Here is a 23,380-nt window from a genome sequence, read left to right on the forward strand (position 1 = left end):
AACTCCAGCTCCAGTTCCAAATGTAGCATTTCAATGAAAGAATAGTCCAGATTGCTCTCTGGTCTTGCATCTTGACTTGCAATTCTGTTTCCAAGATGTCTCCCACTGAATGCTGAGCTGTTCTTCACTAGGTGTGTATGCTCCATTTGTGGAAGTATTTAACCTTGTAACAGCTACATTCTTGGTTTGGTAGTATCTGAGCTTCTTTCACTGGAAAAATAATGCAGACCTACACATACCCACAGTGGGGTAAGGAATAAAATTCTAAATCTGTTTCTATATTTTGCTTCTAAAAGCCCCGCCGGTGTAATACTTCGACAGGTGAATGCCTTATGTGAAAATAAGCCCTTGTGTTATGTTCCAGGTACAGGTTTTATGTAACTCAGGGTTGGCATAGTTTGATGTCACCGAAGACGTGGTCAACGTCTCCTGCACTGCATTCTAGAAGCTCAGCTTCTAGGAAGAGCTAAGTGCTTTGACCAGCTGATCTAGTGGAAGAAATGGGAATAGCTGGGCTCAACTTAGAGGCTCGATTAGATGAACTTTTGGGTCCTGTGTGTTGTTTGATATCCACCACCTTGAGAGGAGGGTTCTCCCCTTTGATCAAGACCAGTTATGGGCTGTTTGTGGGGTGAGGTGTTCCTTCTAACCCTTAAAGAATGGTTCAAAGCCCTAAATTGTGAGGTAGGTTTATATTTTTAAAAAAGCTGTTAGCACTGGCTATTGTAACTCTAGGTAATGTATCTGCCCTCTTTTGAATTCTGTTGGGTTTTAATGGCCTTACTTTTTTTTTTTATTTCAGTTACACTTCTACATTTCTGCATCTTAAAAATGCTTGTTTAATTTCTAATAGTGAAACTGGCAAAGGACAGAGAAAAGCCAGATATTTCAGCCTAACAGGGAAGTTTAGGTTGCTTAGCAAGCTAAGTGTGTATAAATAGCAAAGTCCTATATCTGATAATCAAGAATGTAGGAAGCAGTTAGGATCACTGCACTTGTGGAAGAACTCACTTTGGATTTTGAGGGAGTCATGACAAAAACAGTGTCTAAAATCAAGTATTCTTAAATGACTCTAGAAGAACAAGGTCTGTTAAGGATATTGTTGTTTTACGTAGCATCAGGAAATCACTAAATATTGTGCCTATACTTGAGGAAAAAAAATTGATGGATTGAAATGTTCATTAAGAACATATGACAGAATAAAGCTCTGGCATGCAACCTCTGTCAAAAGGGATATATCCTCCATCAGAGCAGGCTAAATCAATTATAAGGATGTTACTTGTACTTTCAAAGCACTAATGGGGATATAAAGTTTTTGAGAAATACACCCTATTCTGGAGGAAGAAGGCGTAGCTGGGTGCTGTGGCTTGAAAGTAAATTTGCTTTTGAGCAAACTCAGTTTAAGAAGTTAGGCTGTATATTTTAACTAGTAATTCACTATAGCAGTTGGGAATCCCTGCTGTATTTAAAATCATCACACTATAGTTTCTCCAGCTCATATGAAAGCTGAGTTTTCTGCAGCTTTAGGAAAACCATTGCATCTTAAAAAAGGTATCTTCAGTTATTAGAAATGGAACAGCAGCAGTAGTGACCAGAGGTGAGAATTACCTTCCATACGAAGAGCAACTGAATAAACTGGTACTCTTCCACCTGAAAAGTGATGAGTGATACTTATCTTCAAATCCTGAATGGCATGGAAAGGTTAGAGGGGGAGCAATCTTTTTTTGTCTCTTCCATTGCAAGTATGAATAGGTGTTGAATGGAGCCAGCATGTAGTAAACTTAAAAACAAATAATGACTTAGTCCTTGGTGTGTGCAGTTAACCTGGGAAGCTTCTTGCCACAGGATGTTGTGAATGCCAAATGTCTGTGTGTATTTGAGGACACAGGGCATCTCCATAGGAGGAGTTATTGAAGGTTACTAAATGCATAGAAACCACCTCTATCCCAAGAAATCCCTGAGCTGCATGTTGTTGAAGCCGGGGAGAGCGATCAGAGGTAAAGTGCTATTATGTGCTTACTTTGTACTTAATGTTTCAGGCTGTTGTCAGAGCCAGACAACTGCAACCTGGTTTGTCAGCATGGAGCAGGAGGAGGTATACAAATAAAACTTGTAAAAACAGAGACTGGCACAGCTTGTCTTCTAGGTTAGTTCTGTGCTGCTTGTGATATACTGCATGCACCTCTTACTTGCTAAAGCCATTGCCTGCGGGCTGTTGGAGTCTGCAGACTGTTGAGTTTGAAGAGAGACGGAGAGTATATTTCTGAAAACTATGCAGCTAGGAAGGGTGGTGTGAAGACAAATATTCTAAGCAGAGAAGCTGACTTTCTCCCTTTCTCTGTGGCATATACTGTTCCTGCTGCTCTGAGATGGTCTGAGTTACAGAGACTGTCTTACTGCTGATAGCCTAAATCTTACTTGTTTGAATTTCCCCCATTTAAAAAAGTGCTTCTTGCCTGGTAATGGACTGTAACTTAATTTGAGCTAAAATGGGTGATAAGCAGATGTATAAACAGTACAACCCCTGTTCCAAAGCATTTTCAGACTAAAAATGTCATGGCCTACGTGAGGTTCATACTCTTCAGAAGTACTCAAAACACTGGTCTTATTTTAGGTCCTGTCTAAACATTTAAAAATAACTCAAAAATAGGGCTCGCTTCTAGATGCTTCACCCTTGAAAGTCTGGACTTGCACTTGGTTTTAGATGCTTACCCAAATCTGCAGAGGGCACAGTAGAGACCAGCCCTAGTTGTTCATTTGAACAACTCCTTTCAGAAGGAGAACAATGTTGGGCTATTTGTCTTTTTGTGCCTAGGGACAGGGTCTCTGCTGTTAGGTAGTATCCCCCTTTTTTTTTTTTTTTTTAATTATTATTATTATTTTTATTTTTTTACCTTTCATTGACTAACTTTGCTGCTGTGGTCCTTGGGGAACAGCTATGGAAAGCTGCCCAGTAGCAGAACTAAGATGATGTATATTCTTGGAGGCATGCTCTTATGACTGAAAACAACTGAGCTGATGTATTTTGGGGAACTATAGCCCCTTTGCAAGGATATAGAAACTGACTTGTCTGTATCTTGTACTCTATAGTGAAAGTCACTCCATGGACTGGCTGAGAAATTGCATGCTCGGCTTATCAGCTATGAGGAGTACAGACAGGCCTGGGGCTGAGATGAGAAGTCAGGTGGAGCACATACAGGATTAGGATAAGGGTCATGTTGGGGAAGACTGGGACTCAGTGGAGTGGGCTTAGGTTCCTTACCTGTTGATTGTTCCCCTATCATCTTGACATGTTGCACCTATTTAGTCAGCTGTTTGATTCAGGAAGAAGTCTCTATCCGAAACCAGAAGTCTCATCATTGCAGAGTAATAAAGGGCTCAGTTGTTACACCATTTAGAGAGCATCCTTCCTGTTCACTCTCAATTTCTCAATTATTGTTTTCATCAGTAGTTTTGTTCCAGCTCTGATTCTTTCTCAGCCTGTTCCTGTGAGTGCTGGACCTGTCTGCCATTCTCCAGATGGTCTGACCAGATTAGATTTAGTTTGAACCCATCTTTAGCCTGTATGATCTTTTTTTATTCCTAGCTGGTCCATGATTTCAACTAGTGTATTTCCCACTAAGCCCTGAGAAGGTTTAATTTAAAACATTTTTATGATGCTGAACTTGTGTCAGCTCCACTGTGGCCTTCTGGGTTGACGTTAGGTGGCCGATTGTTCAGTTTGGTCTGTGTGTATGTCTGAAGAGTGCTGTCTGAGCCATGTTGTTGTGGGGTTTTGATTAGTTACGTATGCTATGGCAGAGTGGAGCAGTTTCCTTTCCCAGAGGAAGGCACAGCCCCTGCTGTGTGGATAGCTTAAAATGACAGAGGAAGGGTGCCTGGAACTGGGACAGTCTGCAAACAAAACTGTGCTGACCACAGGCTATGGTTTATCCTTTCAGAACAGATGTGCATACTTTTTCCTTGTTCTCCTTACCAGCCTCTCTGCTCTGTCTACCTGTTCCTTCCAGCAGAAGAGCAGCCAGCCACTCAGATGTAAAACTCTCAGTGCTATTCCTAACAAACTACTGTAAATCTGGTTTTCCTGTCTCCTGGGCACTTTTGCCCAGGGGTGATCCTGGCAAGGTAGTATTCTCTGAAATGCCAACAGTCAGCCTGTTATACTGGCTGAAATTCCTGCTCATAGCAGTTTGCATTTCAGACTAGCACTGCAGTTTATGTGGCAGACCTGTTAGTGCATCTCTGTGGCCCTAGGGTGAAGGTCTGGGCTTCCTTGAAAGGCAAAGGGAAGAGCCAGTCCATCCTGCCCAGCCAGTGGCTGTCAGACTGTGAAGGTGGGAGGGTAGCAAACCAGATGGAGAACAGTCTCAACCAAAAAGCCTTTAAAATTCATGGCTGCCATGAACAGGTAGCCAATTCTGAACGTTGGTGTCTTTAGGACAGCACCAAAGCAGCTTTCTCAGCCCTGAACAGGACCAGGAGCTCAAATATTTTGCCAGAAATAGTTAGGATCTCTTCAATCTGAGTGTACAGATAAGAACAGAAACTCATGTTGCAAAGCCACTTGATGGTGTTAAAATTTCTTAAGGTGAATTTTGTCTTGTAATAAAATTCTTTGTTCTGGATAAGGTGTGACTAGATGTCTGCCTGTTAACAAAGTGACTGAAGAACTTTTGCTCCAGATGGTTTATTTCTCTGAGTACCAAATTGTGCAATGTCCTAGCTTCTGCTTCCTTTGCTGCTTAATTTTAATGTTGCTCATTTTCACTCCGCCAGATTGTGGACTCACAGTGGTATGAATGAAAAGCATTGCCTGATGGTCCATGCACAGTAGTAGTCCTCCCACCCCTATCCATATGCAGTCTGGTGCTCTGAATTTTTATCCTTGAAACAAGAACTTCCAAGTTCAGGACATGGTTTAGTGGGCATGGTGGTACTGGGTTGACAGTTGGACAATATGATCTTAAAGGTCTTTTCCAACCTAAACAATTCTATGATTCTATGGTAAGTGTGGACAATGTCTGGGATGGAGGGCTGTGATTGTAGGGTGGAAGAGTATGCTGCATTGCTGCTGCCAGCCTGTGGCTCCTTGACCACATGCACCTTGAGAGCCCTTCATGGGTGGTTCCTGTGCTACCATTCTATGTTATACTACGTTTGGAAGCATTGGATCTCAAAGATCCTAGCCTGGCAAAGGGTCATTGGTTGGGGCTGTTGAGACTGGTGCAGAGTTGATCCTGGCTCTCAAGTCTGCACCCAGCCTGTTCAGTTTTCTGCAGTAGTGCAGTGGGAGCTATTGTGTTTTATGCATGTTATGAGCAACTTGGGAAGGTCCCCAGGCTTTTTGAACAACATGGTGTGTTGCTATCTGTTCTTGGCCTTATGAAAGCCTTGGTATTGGCTTGCAGAGGTGGAAGAAAATGTCTGGCTACCTCAATTTGGATCATTATCTAGCAGACTTGTGTAACCTAATTACCAGAATATTGAGCCTAATAGTTTGTAGCTGACTACTAATAGCCTTCCAGGCTTAGGCACTAATTTATGGAAGATTAATTGATCAAAGCTTCATTTCTGATAATGCTTAAAATGAGTTGAGTAATACAAGATAGAATATACCCCAACTTGGTTTGAAGGCAAACCACAAGCAGATTGTGGTAGTGATGTGGAATTCTGTTGATTTTGCTGTCTTTTCTGGATGGGAGGAGGTAGATGCTACTCATGTGGTTGCACTGCATTAAATTTATTTGCATGTTACCGCCTGTATTCATGGCTGTAGCCAGAACTGCTGACACTTTTGGAATGATAGAAGACTGCCAAACTGCTGTCAGGCTGTATGGTTCTCCAGAAGATTACTGTGGAGGGCAGAAAAGTGAATTTTATTTGAAATGAAGGAAAACTCCAAGGAGAAGAATTCCTTCCTGTCTACCCAAGGCGTATTAATTCTTTATAGAGCTGTTGTGGTACTAAATTCGAAGACTTCTGGGGTGTTGAAGAAATGCTGTTCTTTAACAGGTCAGAGCACCCTGCACTGCTTGGTGTCTGCAGAGCGAAAGGGTTTATTCAAGGCAGACTCCAGTGTTTAATGGTTCTGATTTGCATCTTGACAACTGGATGGTGGAGTTCGGGATGTGGTCCTTGTGTGTCTGCTTGTGGTCTGTAGCACTGCTAGCATGAACTGCTTTTGTGGTAGGTCTCTCTGTTCTCCTTTCCACTGTGCAATCCTGCAGGGCTGATGCTGGCTTGGAGACCATGGTTTTCCTCTTGGGGTGCAAGTGTAGGACAGGTTTCCTTTCACGGGAGTTTTGCAGGACATTTGAAGTTCCTTTCCTCTCTTGCTAGGTTACTCCAAGGCCAGGCTAGATGCAAAAGGACTTGCCTTGGGAGTGTGGCCTTTGCCTCTGGGACGTGAGAGCTTGGTTAGGGGTCATGGTGCTGTTCTCTGGGAAGCATGTGCTGGTTGCAGGAGGTCTCTTCCCTCCCTTCTGGAGGGCACCCTGCCAAGGAAAATAGACTCTAAGGCAGAAGTAATTACATTGAGAAGATAGTGTGCTGTCCTGGCCATTTCTGGATGAAACGGTTGGGCATTTCTGCTTTATAGAAATCAACACAGAATAGCTAAGGCAGCTAGTCCAGAGGAGGACTCTGGCTTTCGTAGCCTGTGGAGCCAAAGCTGAGAACAGGAGGATCCTGGCTGAGGCTGGGGAGAGGTGCCCCTAATGATAGGGAGGGCAGTGTGGTTGGGAAGGCGTGCCTTGTTTGAGGTGGAGGCCGGTAAAATATGAATCATGTCTGTTTGAAGTAGTGATGAAATCCCAGACAAAAGTTTTCTGTAATACCTGGCCAAATAGCCTGGTGTGCTTTAGCTTTCCTTTCTCCCTGGTTAGAACGGACAGTCCTGACCTACTTTTAGCAATAGCAGTTCTGTTGAATGCTACCCAATGCTTTGCTGTACATACAGCAAAGACGTTATCTGTTTTATTCACTCAGTATCTGAGAAGTTTCCGTCAAACATTTAGCAGACAAGGAAGAGCTGTTCCTGGAAGAGGGACTGTTGGTGCGTTAAACTCAATTCTGCCACTTCTGTGCACTGTGGCTCTGGCCTTTGCTTTGGTTTCCCAGTCTGCTGAGGATGATGCTTGCTTGCTTTGCTGCTGTGTTCTGCATTAACTTTTGTGCTGAGCTGTCAGGATTCAGTTAGATGGTATCTGAATGTTAATATGATAGATAATGCCTTTTGAAATAGTCCATGAGGTTAGGTTTCCAGCTTCCTAAATATGCAATTAGGCAGGGCTAAAGTTACATTCTTAATACTTAAAAATAAATAAAATCTATAAATGTACCATAAAATAAGAAGTTTAAATAGAAGTGTCATTCTGGGGCAAATTGCAGAGCTCTTTGTAGCTCAGTATCCTGTCTTTGACAAGATCCAGAAGCAGACGCTTAATGAGGACTGTAAGAAACAGGGCATGTATAATGTGGTGGATTTGGTTTGGTGGGTTTTTTTTTTTTTCTTTCTCCCCTCTTCATTTGATTCCCAGCTTATGACCATCATCAGTTTAGGACCCACCTTGGCCAGGAGTTGTATCTAATCATCTGATCTCGACTATATCTATTCTCCATTAATTTATATAATCCCTCTTCTAACTTGTTTATGTTTCTAGTTTCCATGACATCCTACAGCAGTGGGCTCTACAACTTAATTATGCATTTAAAATGTTGTTTAAAATATTCTACATCCTGTGACAATATCCTTGAACTGGCTTAGAAAAGTTGTCTGTAACTTTGGTGGGTGCTCTCTTTTTTCTGCATTGTAAGACACGGTAGTCAATTATTCCATGTTTTTCATATTGATGCTTTGTCATGTTTCAGATCTCTTAAATTTTCCATATCTTCCCCCTGGTTGTTTCTTTGTCCATCCAAAGTCCTACTCTGCTCAAGCTCTCCTTATATGGAAGCTGCTCCATGCTTTTGATCATCTTTGTTGTCCTTTCTGTCATTCTGTCTCCTTTTTCAGATGTGGGAATCAGAACTGCCTGCAGCATTCAACAACATAGTGGTGATGTGTGTTTTCTTTCCTAATCAATCCAAAGGTTGTATTTGCCTTTTTGCTTGATACTAAATACTGAACTGACTTACCAAGTTTCCAAAGTTTTCCTGAGTGGTAACAGCTACTTTGGATCCTGTTGTGCTTATGTAATTAGAATATTTTATGTTGGTTGTTTTGGTATTTATTGACATTGAAGATATTGTGTAGTTACTTAGGGAGTGCATGAGTTCTGTCACTTTTTGCGGTCTTTTCTGAATTTGATTGTGATGAATAATTTTTTAAATAATAAAATATGCCACTCTTAGACATATTCCTCTTCATAGATCTTATGTGAACATATTGAACAGTGCAGGTTGCAGAACAACTTCTTGGCAGATCTCACTGATAACCTTCCTCTGACGGGAAACTCTTCCACTTTTGGTTTCCTGTCTTTTAACTACTTATTAAATCATGATAGGGAGTGTAACTTTAATTCCACAATAGCTTAACTTTTTTTTCCCAAGAGCCTTAGTTGACAGTTCTTTTAAAAGATCAGTTTAGTTCATATTAAACAGATTAAAAAGTAGCTCTTGGATCCCAGTTAACTGGAAATGGGAAATCTGCTCTTGGAATTCCCTGGGTACTGCAGGGATTTCTCTTTGCTCCAGTATTAGTCTGTACTTTGATCAACAATTGGGTTCTTGAACTTCCGCAAGAAAATTTATTTCTACAGGGGATGATGGGCTTAGATTTATGTAGATTTGTGTAGAAATGGTGGATTTGCTCAGCAGGGTGAATTGGATGGGTAACTTCAGTGAGCTCTGCTTTGCCAGCAGGGTTCTATTACAGCTGGATTAAACCCATCTAGGCTCTCTGAATGTACTTAACACATTAAAGGCTGGAGAACAGGATATTTTTTCCTAACTAGTTGCCTGGAAGAATATTTGAGTCACTGATGGTATTCGACTGGATACAGACTTGGCCACATGTGGTGTGGCAGCTAGAAGAGCAGGAGGTTCTTGGGCAGGTAGTGGAGGAGTGGTGGGTCGAACTGGAGGAAGTAACATTTGCTCTGTGTGCAGCATTAGAAAGCCAAGGGGTAGTGTATCTGGGTCAGGTGCTGTGAAAAGGGGATTCTCATCCAGATCAGGTACATTAACAGAAAAAAAAAAAAAAAAAAAAAAAAAAAAAAAAGATGCTGACAAACTGGAAAGGGGTCAAAGAGCTACAAGAAAAGTTAATTCTTTCTGACTGAAGAAGCTCAGACTACCTAATGTATCCATCCAAAGGATTGCATGGGGCTACAGTCTGCGATTCAGGAATGCCCAAAGCTGCCAGGATGTACAGGGGAAGGATTGCCTTATGCTTGTCTGCCCTTATACTACTACTTACGCATCTGTTATTGTCTGTTGCTGAAGCTGGTTTCTCTGTAGGTGGACCTCTGAGTTAGAATAGCTGTCATTATCTTCTTGCCCAAGGAGGATTAAGAAGAATTAGTTTTCAAACTGTTCATGCAAAAAGCAACTAGAAGCTTCGTTGACTTGGGAGATCCTGTGACAAGCAAAGTTAGACAAAATGATGAGGCATTTTACCTTGGGTAAATAACCCTCAGGGATCACCTTGCTGGGTTAAGGGGGTGATTTCTATAATTTAGGAGCCATAAGAAAAAATTCTGCTTTCACTGGGACACTTTTGTCAGGAGCTTGTTGGCTAGAAGAAGAGATTGTTTAGTGGTGTTCTGTGGTGTGATTATGCAGAAGGTTGGAGCAGATCCTAAAGGACTCCAATCTTCAAATGTATAACACTGGCAAAAAGTTATCCTTTGGTTTTGTTAAGATACTGAGAAACTAAAAGCTGACTTGCTTTCCCCTTTTAAAAATAGATATACAACATGGTACTTGAGTTCACGTTTTGTTAGTGTTTGAGAAGATGGTAAAGTGAAAAGTCAACCCTCAATTTACAAGGACAGAATATCTGAAGAGAGCTTCTTTTAATAGCAAGCAGCTTGTGGTTGCTTTATATTCCTTGTAAATGTTTGTGTAGTTTGTCTTGTTTGTAAACTTATTATAAATCATTGTATTAATCATTAACTCTTCATTAACCATTAACTGGAAGCTTAAACTAGTATTTATAACACATTTTCTTGTGTGCAAGAGAAAAGATTGGTTATGCTAGAGCTGTTATGGGGAAATACCTGTCCACTACCATCAATGAATTCTAGTATGGCTAAAATTAATATTTAGGTAGGCCCAGGGTTGTAGAAGCACTTTCTACAGTTTTTCCAAAGAACCCTAACAACGCACAAGCATCACTAAAATGGCACTAGTATCACAAAGTTGACAAAGTATTTTGTGCAACATTGTTTTAGTATAACTTCTTCAACCCCCATACAGAAAAGTGCATTGTAATGGTCAGCAGTAACTATCAAGGGTTTGGAAAACATAATTTTCTCAACTGTTTATCTAACAATGCTATTAATTCTGTAGCCTGAAAGTACAGGTTTTTTGCTATCTTCCCTCGGTGTTTCAGATTTGCTATTTTGTCTTTACAGGGGTTTTTTGAGTTATTTTGACCTCAGCTTTGGTGTTACTCGCATCTGGTATATCAGAGCTCCCTTGTCTGTACCCGCCCTGCTCTGACAGGATGGCTTGGACTTGGGGTTCTCCTTGGGGTCAATTTTATTTGGAAAACAGAGTTTTGTGTTCATCTCTGCTGGAGCTGCTTGTTGTGAGTGTTCTTAAACAGCAGAGCAGGGAACTGGCCTGGTAGTAGTAAATAAGACTCAAAAAAAATTTATTTAATGGGAATGTCATCTTTCACAGCAGAAAACAGCAAGTCTCTGTTGAGCTTATGATGCTTAGAAGGGGGGCTGTAATTCAGGGCTTTTGTGCAGAAAACACAGCAGTGGTCATCTTCCTGCTGCTGGGTGATTTGAATGTGCTGGAGCACAAGAGTTGTCATGCAGCTGGAAGAATTATGCTTTTAATGTTTAAATCTTTTAGTGCTCTTGCTGTGGGTGGGCTCTGCAAATGATACAGTGGAAACTGCAGGTGCAAATTTCAGGGGCCTACTTTTTTCCAAGGATAATTCTGCTGGGATTGGTGTTGAGTATGAAATCTAGCCTAGAAGTTAGAACATTATCTGACCTCCCCATGTTTGGGGGATAGGATGTGGTATTAGGGAAATAATCTGTGAGGATTGAAATAATCTTTATGTGTTGATACGCTGCTAAAATGTGTCCAAATGAATTCTGGGTTTGTTTCTTTAATAAATAAGTAGTGTCTGAGAGGGATATGTGAGGTCAGAGAGGTAAAAATAGTGCTACAGAAAACACGGTCTTATTTCAAATTCCAAGTAACAAAATAGTGCCATTGCTTCCATGTTATTGGTTGTTGTTTTGTGGATGTGATATAAATATTCTGTGGCAGAACTGACTAATCCTCTAGCCCTTCTGTTGTGATCCAGATTAAATAAATGAAACTCAAAAGTATCATTTGGATATTAATATTTTACAGTGTGTTAGAGGCAATGTTCAGAGTATTGTCTGGAGCATTTTCCTATTTAACGGGAATTCATCCAAAAAATGGAATATTTAAAAAGAATCTTTAAGCCTTGGCAATTGCCTTCAGAATTAATTAAAGGCTACACACTTTTAGTGCAATCTGTCTGTAACAGCTGTGTTATACACTAGCAGTGAGCAGAGGAAGCAGAACGGTTCAGTAAATCCATAAAGAGCTCAGTAGTGTGGCCTGTCATGAAACCATCAGATTTAAATGTAGGTTATCCTCCTCCTTCCTGTCCTCCCAGAGAGATTGTGATGGGCTTAACTGAAGAGCAATAATAAAAAAGGCATTGATGTCCATGCTTGAGAAACAACTTGGAAAATTGAATCAAAAGACATTGCTGGCTTTTTTTAATCTCAATTTTCATGTAGAATGGGAATGCTTCTAACTACTGATAGCCACACAGACTTGTGCTCATTTCTACTGAATGCTCACTTAGCAATAAATACAAGTTCATTTGCTAATGGCTTTTCAGCAAAGAGCAACAAAGAGCACAATATTCAATGTTTACCCATTGCTCAGAGTGATTAGAACTAGTTTGCAGAACATACTGTACTACCTTTTTTTTTTTTTTTTTTTTTTTTTTTTTTTCCTTTGTGTCTTCTCAGCTGCCCTCTGTTTTCCCAGAGTCATGAGGACTAGAGAGTATCTTCTAACCTGGAACACCCTTGACGACTAGCTCTTAACAAAGTGATTTCTAGGGGGATATTGGTGAGTGAAACAAGAATAGCTTCAGGTCAGAGCTTTGACCACAGCAGGATCTGCTTTTGATTGTGGTCTACTGGAATGAAAGGCTGGTTGCTTTTCCATCTCTTCCAGTACAGGCTCTCCAATAGGTAAAATGCTTTCAGTGAAACATTAGGGATAGATTCAACTACAGATCAGAAAGCTTGTAAAAAGATTTGTGTTGCTAGAATGGTGTCATGCACTGTGTTTTGAGTTCAACCACTGGTGGCATGTATGCGTGTTAGTCCTGCCCCAGCAGTTGTCAGTGATGCTATGTGGTGGACAGAGCAGAGTCTTGCAGCTTGTAGGCATGACCTCTAGCCAGAAAGCCAGTATTTCAGAATTCATAAATTCCAAAGACACATGCTGATTTTACTGTGTAAGTGCTGGCATAGGAAGGTTGCATTAGTTAGAAAGAAGATTAGAGATTCCTCTAAGTGGTGTAGTGTAATGATGTCTTGTGATCCTCAGCTGCTTCCAGATCAAAGACTCTCTTCTCCATGTCAGTGTGGCTCTGTCACAACATAGTCAAGCTCCTGCTGTTGGGTGGTCATCAGCCTATTGTTTTGTTTGCAGGCATTTTAAGCTTTGAAACTGAGGAGACTACAGACAGAATTGCACAACAAGCCACTGTGATGTCTGCATGTTGGCTGTGCAGAGGTACCAAGGCAGTTGTGTGATTAAGGAGCTCCTTGAATACAGTTTCCTCCAATAAAAATGGTGAGAATGCATAAAAAATAACTCGCATGTTGGAGCTGGGGCAAGATATCCTCTACTGATATAAACCCAAGGTGATATAGTTAAATTAGAGCTCCATCCTTCAGTCTACACATATCTGCTTGCTGGCTTTATAAATATCACTCGTCATGCTTCACAGATAATATCTCCTGCATGATGAGGACCTCTGTCAAGTGCTACAACGCACTCTCTCACCACCCTGGAAAGAGACTCCAAGGCTAGTTCAGCACTGTTTGCGAATCTGGGTGAAGCACAGTGTGTTCATAGCACTGGGAGCAGAAAACACCAAGTGTCCATTATCATGGCCAACAAAAGCCCTAGTGTGTGAGTAACCTAAACACAGTGCTGGTATGGTGTGAATCGGTGGCTGTGTGCTTGGGGGAAAGCTGCCAGCCTAGAGCCAGCATTCCTGTGTCCGGGTATATCCTGACAGTACTACCTACTTACCTACAATAACCATGTGAAGTGGAGCTTTTCCAGAGCTTCACAAAGCCTATATTTAATAATGTGTTGTATTTATAATACCTTCCATCCGCTGGATTTCACAAGTAGACTAATCCTCTCAAATGGTCGTTTAGTAGAGCAAAGATGCCTGTTTTACTGACAAAGGAGCTGGAAAGCAGGTTTCTGTGGGTTGGTTTTGAGGTTTTGTTTTTTGTCTTTTTTTTTTTTTTTTTTTTTTTTGCAATAGCAGTGAAATAAAGGATGGATCTAGAGTCTTATAGTTATTGTTCTCACCATTGCTACTGTGTTTTCTGCACACTGGGTGCTGGGTGCTGTACAGAACAAGTGGAAGACACAGTCTGTGTGGTGAGAAGTTTGTGACCTAAACTGGGTAAGTGCTGCAGTAAATGCTGGGGTAGTCTTCTCTTGAAATGCTGCAGATCTTTTTCCACCTCTGTGCTCTAAGCACTTCTGGGCTAATAGCACTTTGAGCTTACCAAGAAAATCCGAGAGGGGCGATGCTGTAGGAGGGAAGTGATGATAGTTTTCTTAGCTTTAACTACAAAATTAACATCACCCCTGAGGAGCTGAGTCGCCAAAATGAGCACAGCGTATTACAGATCGGTTCTGGAGGAGATACTGTACCCATCAGCTCTGTTGAGCCCCTGGCCCAGCTTGGCATCTGTGTAGCTGTATGTAGCTTGGATACCTTGTCTGCAAGAGGGAGGGAAGGGAGTAGATTCACAGCTGCATCACCATCTACTTCTCAATTCAAATAAGGTGGTACTCATAGTAAATTATGAGTACTTGCAGCTGCTGCCCAGAAAGCATTAATCTAAATGTTGCAGGTATTTATTGCCATGTTTCTACCATGCTGTAGGATTCCCCATGTTGTTCAGGACAGTTGTTCCCAGCTGTGGCATGGCTTGGGTGGGTCACAGTGGATTTCAAGAGGAGTTGATCTAAAGATCCTCTGGAGAAGAGCAGAACAGGTCTGGTGGCTCCCTGGATCTGTCTAACACCTACCCCATCTGGCTTTGCCTGCACTTTGAGGCATGGGACGGTGAAGGAACGGAGCATTGTCCACAGAGCACACATGTTTAAATTGCCTTTTACAGTACTGATAGAGTTGCTGTGGAGAGATGAGTGCCAGCGAGAGACTTCTCCCCCAGAGAGTGCAGTAACAAGTGAGCAGGACAAGATGGTCTCCCCCTTGCCTGGACATGCTGCGTCTGCCCAAGGAGATGGGGGCCCGCCAGGGCTGGCTTGGCGGGGCTGGGGGCCACTGTGACTGACTCTCTGGAGGCCTCATCCTGGTACCCAGGTCCTGCTTGGGTGGGTGATGCTCAGTGGCAGATATGGCATGGGAAGGTTTCTTCTGAAGCACTAGTGGAAGAGTCTTGGACCCAAAAGAGGCTGTTGATAGCCATAGGTGATAAGAGAGAGAAGGATTAATTATGATATCTAGATCAAATACAGAGCAAAGGGGTTATTAGTTTGCTCTGAATGGGAGCCCAGCTACAGTTTATTTAAACAATGGTCCTGCAGGTTGTGTTTGTCTTGGACAGAGGTTTGTTTTACTGTGGTGTTGCTCATTAACAGTGTATGAGATGTGCAGCTGCTGTAGGAATGTGGTCCTGTCCTGGAGAACTTCCAATATAGCATCATAGGAAAGAGTTGTGCAGGAGTCTGGTTAAACATGGCTTTTTCTGATGTTAGAAGCATAGCGATCAACTTCAATGCTTGAAACACCTTCTGTCACAGCACAGATAAGACTCTTCTCCTTAGGTTATGTCCCTGGATTGATGAATCTGTGCTTTGGACTGTTCATTCAGTAAATTTAGTACAAGTCCTGGGCATGTGAAACTTTCCCCAGTACCACCCAGCAGTACCTGGGAAAGCCCCCAAGAACCTTACTTGCAGTATTCCAGCTTCTCCTGAATATGCTATGCTTGTCATCTTGATGTGGAGGTGACTGAGTGAAGTCTCCGATACTCCTGCACGCCTCTCTCTATTGGTGTTTCTGCAAATGTCCTGTGTTGGCTCTTTGTGTCTAGCTCTTTGCTTTCTGTGGTTATCCATGTCCTCTTTGCCTACCTCTCGTAATAAGAGTGCTATTGAAGGATTTTTATGAGTGTTAATCTTCACTCCTGGTTTACAAGGAGTTATAACAGCTTGTCCTCTCTTGCAGAGTGTTTACCATGCCTCTGGGAACGTTCCTCCTTCCTGTTCTCTGTTTCTTGGGAGCAGTGATTCCACAGGGACTGCAGTATGTCACGTTCTCGCACAACACTACAAAATTCCTCCACCTGTCTATGGACTTGGAATCTGGGACCATTTACTTGGGGGCCACCAACTTTCTCTTTCAGCTGACATCTGACCTGCTGATGAAGAGTGTGGTTCAAACTGGACCAGTTCTGGACAGTAAAGATTGCCTCCCCCCTGTCTCAAAGCTGGAGTGCCCTCAGGCACACCACACCGACAATCACAACAAGCTGCTGCTAGTGAACGCAGTGCAGAAGGAGCTCATCGTGTGTGGCAGTGTGCACCAGGGAATCTGTGAGAAGAGGAGCCTCACATCCATTGACCATGTCCTCTTCCGACCAGAGAGCCCTGGTGACACTCAGTACGTTGCTGCTAATGATCCCAATATCACCACTGTGGGACTCATAGCCTACTCAAAGGATGAGGTCCCCTTGCTGTTTGTCGGACGAGGGTACACTAGCCGAGGAGTTGGAGGAGGGATTCCTCCGATCACTACCCGAAATCTGAGGGCCCACGGAGGGGATGTTCAAGCAACAGACTCTCACTCCATTTTCTCCTATGAAGAAACAGCAAAACTAGCTGTGGGCCGGCTCTCTGAGTACAACCATCATTTCATTAAATCCTTCACTTACCGCTCAAGTGTCTATTTCCTATTCTACCGTCGGGACCTCAAGTCTCAATCACGTGAGTACAAGACCTACATTTCACGAATCTGCCTGGATGACTCTCATTATTACTCGTATGTGGAGTTACCTCTGCTCTGCCACAGCAAAGCCAATACGTACAGCCTCCTGCAAGCAGCCTATGTCACCCGGCCAGGAAAAGGCCTGGCCCGGGGGCAGCTGGACACCGAGGGAGAAGTGCTGTTTGCAGCCTTCTCTGCCTGGCAGGCTTCTTCTGGCAAGCTGAGCGAGGAGTCTGCGCTCTGTGTCTATGCAATGGAAGAGGTGGATCGCCTGACCAACTGGACTAGGGATGTTTGCTACATGAGAGATGGGAAGTCAGAAGAAGGGGCAGAAGTGGCATATATTGAATACGATGTCAGTTCCAACTGTGTCCAGCTGCCAGCGGTAAGTGACTTTGCACCTTTGCTAGGCTAAAGAATAGTCTGCAACATGTTCTTGTGTTGCTTTGTGTTCCTGAAGTCAGGCCATTTCCCACAGATGGATGTTGAAATCTGCTTGGGTTAAAAGCCTCTGGGCTCAGGCTGTTACTTTGCTACTGCAGCAATGCAATGCAAGAACTGTTGTGTCCTTTTTAAGTACAGTCTATCTCATTTCTGCTGCAGCTCTCTGCAAGGAAACCTGCCCATGTGGGGTGGAGGGAGATGGACTGTGTGTGGCAATGGGGAGACTATCTGGTGTGACCTGGCCATGAGGCCTGTTTAAATGGTGTGCTGGGTCCCTGTTGCTTACGGTGAGGTGCACTTCACAACAACTTCCTGCATGGGCACCCAGGAACAAAAAAGAACATAACCAAAAACAAGTGTCAGCAAAATCCTGATTTCCTATTAGTCCTTCAAAATTTTGTGCCCATGGAAGACCTTCTCCTGACCTGGTGGTTCTTTGTCTCCAGAGCTATAAGAGGTGATAATCCTTCTTGAAATTCTATGGCAAAGGCATGATGGGATGTTGCAGGATAAAAATGTGAACTGAAGTGGCTGTGACCCTGAATCCATGCAGTCTGTCAGCCACGCTGGCTGGTGCTGTGACACTGGGGACAGTGACACAAACACAGAGCAGCAGCATTTTCCTGGGGCGGTGCTGGAAGCAGTGTCCTGGCATGAGGCTCTGTGGTTGTGAGTAGCCTGTTTTCACCGAGGGCGTTGCTAGTCCTTAGCAGAACAGCATGTTATCTTGTGTCTTCCTTCTACAGAACAGGCTGTCCATATAATTGCCTCTTCCCAGCCTTGTGCTACAAAGAGCAAAGTGGTACCACAGAGCTTTGGAAGTTGCTGAGTTTGGTGGACGTGTGGTCCAAAACCAGTTTTAAAATTATGGTTTTCCTTTCAGTAGCTAAAGCTGACCATAGAATACTTGAGGGACAAGGGAATGGTAAAGAGCAGACTTGGAGCAGGACAAACGTAGGGTCAGGAGCAGTATGTAAGAGTTGGGAAGCAAGAGACTGCCCAGCTTGATGTACTGCTTTCACTGTATTTCTCAGCAATGCCCCATGTGTGCTTTGCTGGGCTGCATGGCAGGAATTGTCACAGGTGATTTTTAGGGCAGCTTGAGGGACTTAAATGTCAAACTGGTGTGAATACTTTAGAAAAATCCGCCATTCAAAATGATGTAGAGTCTGCCTGTACCATTTGATCCAGTGAAGTGGGTGCACAGGGTGGGAGAAAAAGGCCAGTCTCTGCTGTGTGATTCCTGGTGCATGATCCCAGGATCCCAGCTGCACAGTTTGGTACTAGTAGGCTCACTAAAGTATGGCATCTTATTAACAAGTGTGTCCAATGATATGTAAATGTCCTAACAAACTTTATCCTTCACCATTCAGTACATGGTAGCGGTTGTCATTAAGATTGTATCTAACAACATATAAGGGTCTGTGCCAGCTCCAGCCTGCTCCATTCAGTGCTGAGTGGAAGTGGCTGTCAATGAATGCAGGAACAGTTTTAACTCGGTTTCAATGGCAGCAGCTTGTGCCTTATGTAAGAATAATGCTAATTAATTTCACGTTTTTCTGCCTCCAAACCAGCCTGTGCACAAGGTATGCCCTTTCCCCTAGTTAGCACTGCCTCCAATTTTTAGCCCATCAGGAGAGGCTAAGATTGAGTTTTACAGTTCAATACAATCTTTTCAACTGGAAAAAAAATGCTTGCTTTTATAAGAATTTCAGAACCAGTCAATTTGTTCAGTTAGCTGGAGATCCATTAGTCCTCAGATACAGGAAACTACATAGATGCCATTAGTGACTTGATAATTGGAAGTGTGAAATGTGTTTCTGCAAGGCTTGGGAAGGCTGCATATCTTCTGTGGGTGTAGTTTTCAAGGTATGTAACTTGTCCTTTTGCACTGAGCTTTCAGTCCTCTTTATGCACAGATATAGATTTGTCCTGTTGTTGCTGCCCACCCGCGCAATGTAGGAAGTGCACACCAGAATTCATGGCAGCAGCTTCATCCAAACTTGCTGCATCGCAGTAGGACACTGGATGATCCCTCAAGTATATTATCAGCTACATTGTCAAGATGTTATTCAGTGAAAACAATTCAAACAGCTTCTATGTGAATTTATATTAGCACTTTATACAGTTATCATGGTCTTAATCCTGTAGAATGGAACAAGTTTCAGCTGTTGACTGTCATTAGCTGTGCTGCAGACAGTCCCTGCAAGGCCACAGGCAGGCTGTGCCAGTGCTGGGAGAGCTTGCACAGGTCACGTTGTTTATGGTAGATAAACGTTGTGTGTGAAGTGACTTGCCCTTGGCATGACATATAGCCAACAGCAGTGCTAAACACAACTGGGATGTAACTATTTCTGACTTGTATGGATTTTTTTTTTAATCAAATTTTGAAAAATCAGCCTCAGTAGTGAGGTTGGTAGGCTCCAACTTTTGTCTGAATTGATACAAAGGTTGCAAAAGATGGCTAGAATCCCATTCAAAATAAACACTTGATACTTTTGAATATGGAAATTTGGCTGTGGCCCACTTCCTAATAAGTCTTATAGGAACTGGACAACTGGAGAAATAGAAATCGTTAAGTTACAACAAGGTGGATGGAAGAAGCTTAAGAATCAAATGACAGAGCTGGTAAGAAAAATATCTGTCACTAAAAATGAATGATAGCTTACAGGATGGTAAAAACTAACAATCATTAGAAGTTGTAATCTCCTCTGAGGCTTTAAGTCAGAGACTTATGCTTAGTGTGCAGAAAATCAGTTGAATTAGTATTTGAAAGGAAAACAATAAAGCATCAGAATGAAAGTAGTGCTAGCCTAACTGGCATGGTTTCTTACATGGAACCTCTGTGTCAAGCCTTGCTTCCCTGCTAAGATAGCAATATATTTGAGAAGTGAATAGAGGTCAGCAGGTTAAATGTATTTTACTGTGGGATTTCCATAGACTTTGTCAAAAGCTCCTGATCATTTTTAGTTTCTCCAGGAAGCAGTCAAGTATTAAAAACCAAAACCAACCAACCAAATGAAACAACAAAAAAACAACAGAGAAATGGGAGGAGAGGGGGGAAAAAAGGTCAAGTTTTCTGTGGGGTCGGTGGGGGGTGATGAGCAGATGCCTCAAGAATGCCATGTTGTGCCGTTATCGCTGACCTCCGGCGGGGGCGGCTCCATTGCCTGGTGCCGGATGGTACCGTGCAGCTCAGCGCTGCCAAATGCAAAGCCACAGACATCAGACAGAAGGAATATGTAACTCTGCTCACAAGGAGTCTAAATTCAACCACATTGCCCAAGGCAAGAGAGGGAGCTGGAGTCAGCGTGGACTGTGCAGTTAATGCCTCTGCTCCACACGCAGCTTTGTAAGACTAACTAGTAGGGGGCTGGAGAGGAGGGTGAAATTGTTATCTGAGGTGTTTCATGATGAAAATCATTAGTTTGCACAAGCCACATTATTTGAAGACAAGCCACTGATCGATTAAAAAATGGTGGTTTTAATAGTAATTGGTTGGGTGAACAATCCTGTATTCAGTCTCCAGAAGGATACTGTAAAATTAAAGTGGACGCAGAACAGGGTGTCAAGAAAGATATAAAGCAACAGAGGATCTATCCTAGACAAGACTGAGTTTGTTACTTAGGAAAAAGATGAATTGTAGTGGAATTATCTTCTCTCTACACATACAAATAGTAAATAAGTTGACAGCTTTCATTCTCTCTCCTTTAGAATTCAGTAAGTGAAAGTTTGGTGGGACTGGGAGGGATCTAACTGGAACAGAAGGATGACTGGTTTTTGCACAGTGCTCTGGAGTTAATTTTCAGAAAGCTCACAAGATGCAGAAGGATTGAAGCAGTATGCAGAGATGACTCTTGTTTTGACTTTTTGTGGGTTTCTGGTCTCTACAATTTCTATGTCTAGTTAGTAAGCACTTTGGAGCAGGTTGTGCTCCACCCTGTGTTTATGTATGTCCTGCTGCTTTGGGATTCTACTTCAGGCTTAGAATTTGTAGGTGATAAAACCATGCTAATTGTTGGTGGTGATGCTTGTGATGCGGTGGTTTTGCACTGGAAGCAGGAATTCTCATCTTTTTGTTTTTTTTTCTTTGAAAGATACAATAAATCTTCCCCAAAGCTGTATCATGGCACTGTGTAGTCAGTAAAGTTTTTTGGAGAACTTAAGAGTTTATTGGAGTTTCAATGCATTTCGTTACTGATGCTGAATGGACTTGCTGAAATGTCTGCAGGATTCTGTGAGGGTACAAACAGCCAACATACCTAAATTAATTATTAAAAGCTATTTTTTTTTACTCTCAGTGAAAAAGCTTAGAGGGGTTCAAAGCTGAATTCACTGCTGGTGCACCTGTTTAAGGAATTTGGGTGGAAGGGGATGGTGGGAAGTGTTAAAGGTGCTAATGTTCCTTGTATCGTGGGGGTTTTTTTGTTTGGTTTTTTTTGTTTGTTTGTTTTTTTTACTGATTTCCCTGTTCTTTCCACTCCCCAAAAAAGGACACCCTGTATGCATACCCCTGTGGCTCTGACCACACTCCCAGCCCCATGGCCAGCCGGGTACCATTGGAAGCAGCCCCCCTCCTGGAGAAAACAGAGGCCCGTCTGACAGCTGTGGCAGTGAATGTGGAAGATGGCCACACCATTGCTTTTCTGGGAGACAGCAGAGGGAGACTGCACAAGGTATGATCTGGATGCAACTGGAAGCGAAGAGGATAAAACTAATCAGGGATGCTCAGGTGCAAGGGGAAAAAAAGGCAATTTCTCTTGTCTCTTGGGAAGTCAGGTTCCTACTAAAGATCATTACTATCAGATAGTCTCTTCTCACACTGTACTGACTGTTGAGAATGTCAATGCCTCAAACAGTGGTCACGTTGCCTTTGGTTACATCTGCACTGAGCCAGCATCAGGGCTGGTTCATCCTACGTGGCTTCCACTGGTATTGCTAGGCATGTGCTTCATGTGGCTGAAGTCACTGCATTGAGATTTTGGTGGGGGGTTGAAATCCTCACACACAGCAGTGGTTCCAACTCGTTCCTGATGTAGGATAGGTACCCCCAACTCCTGCTGTGATACTTTGCCTGCATATAACTGTGACTCTCTTGCAGGTGTACTTAGGAGCAATGGGAGATGCACATATATACGCGTCTTTAGCTATCCAGTTAAATAGCATGGTGAGTGGAGACCTGCTGTTTGACCAGTTGCAGGAGCACCTCTTTGTCATGACCCAGTCAATGGTAAGAGCAATAAAATCCCTTCCACAGAAGAGCTGAAAGCATTTGAGGTCCAGACAAGCTACCGATGGGATTAGGGGAGGCAGAGAAACAGTGTGCATAGCTAAGCCTGTGCTGGGCAGCAGCTGCGTGCCAGTCTGGCTTACAGGGTTGGGGACTGGCCTTTTGCAAAAGCTGGAGGAAGCTTGGGAGAAGCCTTATTACCCTAAACTGTGGCCTGTTTGTGTGTACGTTTCCTGAAGTCAGCCAGGCTGTATCAGCAGTGATGGAGGAATGTGAACTGCAGGTTATAAAAGGCTGCTCTATTGGCATGAAGACAAGCAAGAGACTGCAAATTCCTGGGTTCCTCTGTGTTGAGCAGGAACTGTCTGGACAACAGTTTGCATCTCTATCTGAGCAGAAGAATGTGAGCCTTCAGGCTTCACAAGTAATGTGATCTGTCTTGGTTTTGCAAAAGATTAAAAAGAGAAAAGGGAAGTTTTGTGTAATTAAAACTGTGACACTTCTGTTTTTAATCAGTTGAAAGATTAAGCTGTTCTGTAGGCATGTAACCTACAAAAAGCAGAAATGTGTGGTAAATATCTTCAGATAGCAGAGTTGTGCTCTGACTGGGTATATAATAACAGTCTTGCAGATGAAATCAAGCTGTATAAGGAACCATGCGAGGCACCTTTCCCTCTTCTTTTGCTTTCTGTAATTCTGTTTGTGCCCAGTGGCAGTTGGAGGAGGCACTGCGATGCCTCATACTCTTGGGATATTGGTGTCTGCTGAGTAGGAAATCGAACTATGGATCCTTTGAGAGGTTTTGTACAACACCGCTCATATCAGCTTCTTGAGCTGGAAAGAAAAGGATTTTCCTAGCAAAGGAAAAAGCAGCCCTTGAGTTACTCTGAAGGAAAGAACAAACAAAAAATGAGAGCATGCCAGAAAACCACTGTTTCCCTTCACCCCCCACCCCAGTGCACTTTCAGATACTCAAAAGGAGGAGTTGAAATCTGTAAGTGGAAGAAGATTAGGGAAATGTGAAATATATCCTTAACAGTAATTGTTCTGTGAATTAAAAAATGTACTTAGCAAAAGTAATAGGTTGGGGATTAGAATTTGGTATTTTAAAGTAACGGACAGTGTAGTAGCAGATTAAAGAGAGGGCAAGAGGCTGAAATTGGCAAGGATGGTAAGTTAAAGCAGAAGTGTCTTGCAAGTAAAACTTACCCAGATGGCAAAAGGTTTTTGTTCCACATTGATCAAAGCTTCTTGGTCTA

General features: G+C 42.7%; 1 protein-coding gene across 5 annotated transcripts in view; it reads left to right on the forward strand.

Moving 5' to 3' along the window:
* Window positions 1-23,380, forward strand: part of PLXNB1 (plexin B1) — an 84,114-nt gene that overhangs the window by 26,579 nt on the left and 34,155 nt on the right. For 4 of the 5 annotated variants that reach the window (XM_029995886.1, XM_029995888.1, XM_029995887.2 and 1 more), the window contains 3 exons: window positions 15,689-16,832; window positions 21,385-21,567; window positions 21,993-22,121. In XM_029995886.1, coding sequence (XP_029851746.1) covers window positions 15,699-16,832; window positions 21,385-21,567; window positions 21,993-22,121 — 1,446 coding nt within the window. In that variant the 5' untranslated portion in view covers window positions 15,689-15,698. Of the gene's footprint in view, window positions 1-13,654; window positions 13,889-15,688; window positions 16,833-21,384; window positions 21,568-21,992; window positions 22,122-23,380 lie in introns of those variants that run through there. The other variant, XM_029995889.2, reaches the window with a different exon arrangement.

Source organism: Aquila chrysaetos, chromosome 20 (assembly GCF_900496995.4).
Source record: "Aquila chrysaetos chrysaetos chromosome 20, bAquChr1.4, whole genome shotgun sequence".
Classification (NCBI taxonomy): domain Eukaryota; kingdom Metazoa; phylum Chordata; class Aves; order Accipitriformes; family Accipitridae; genus Aquila; species Aquila chrysaetos.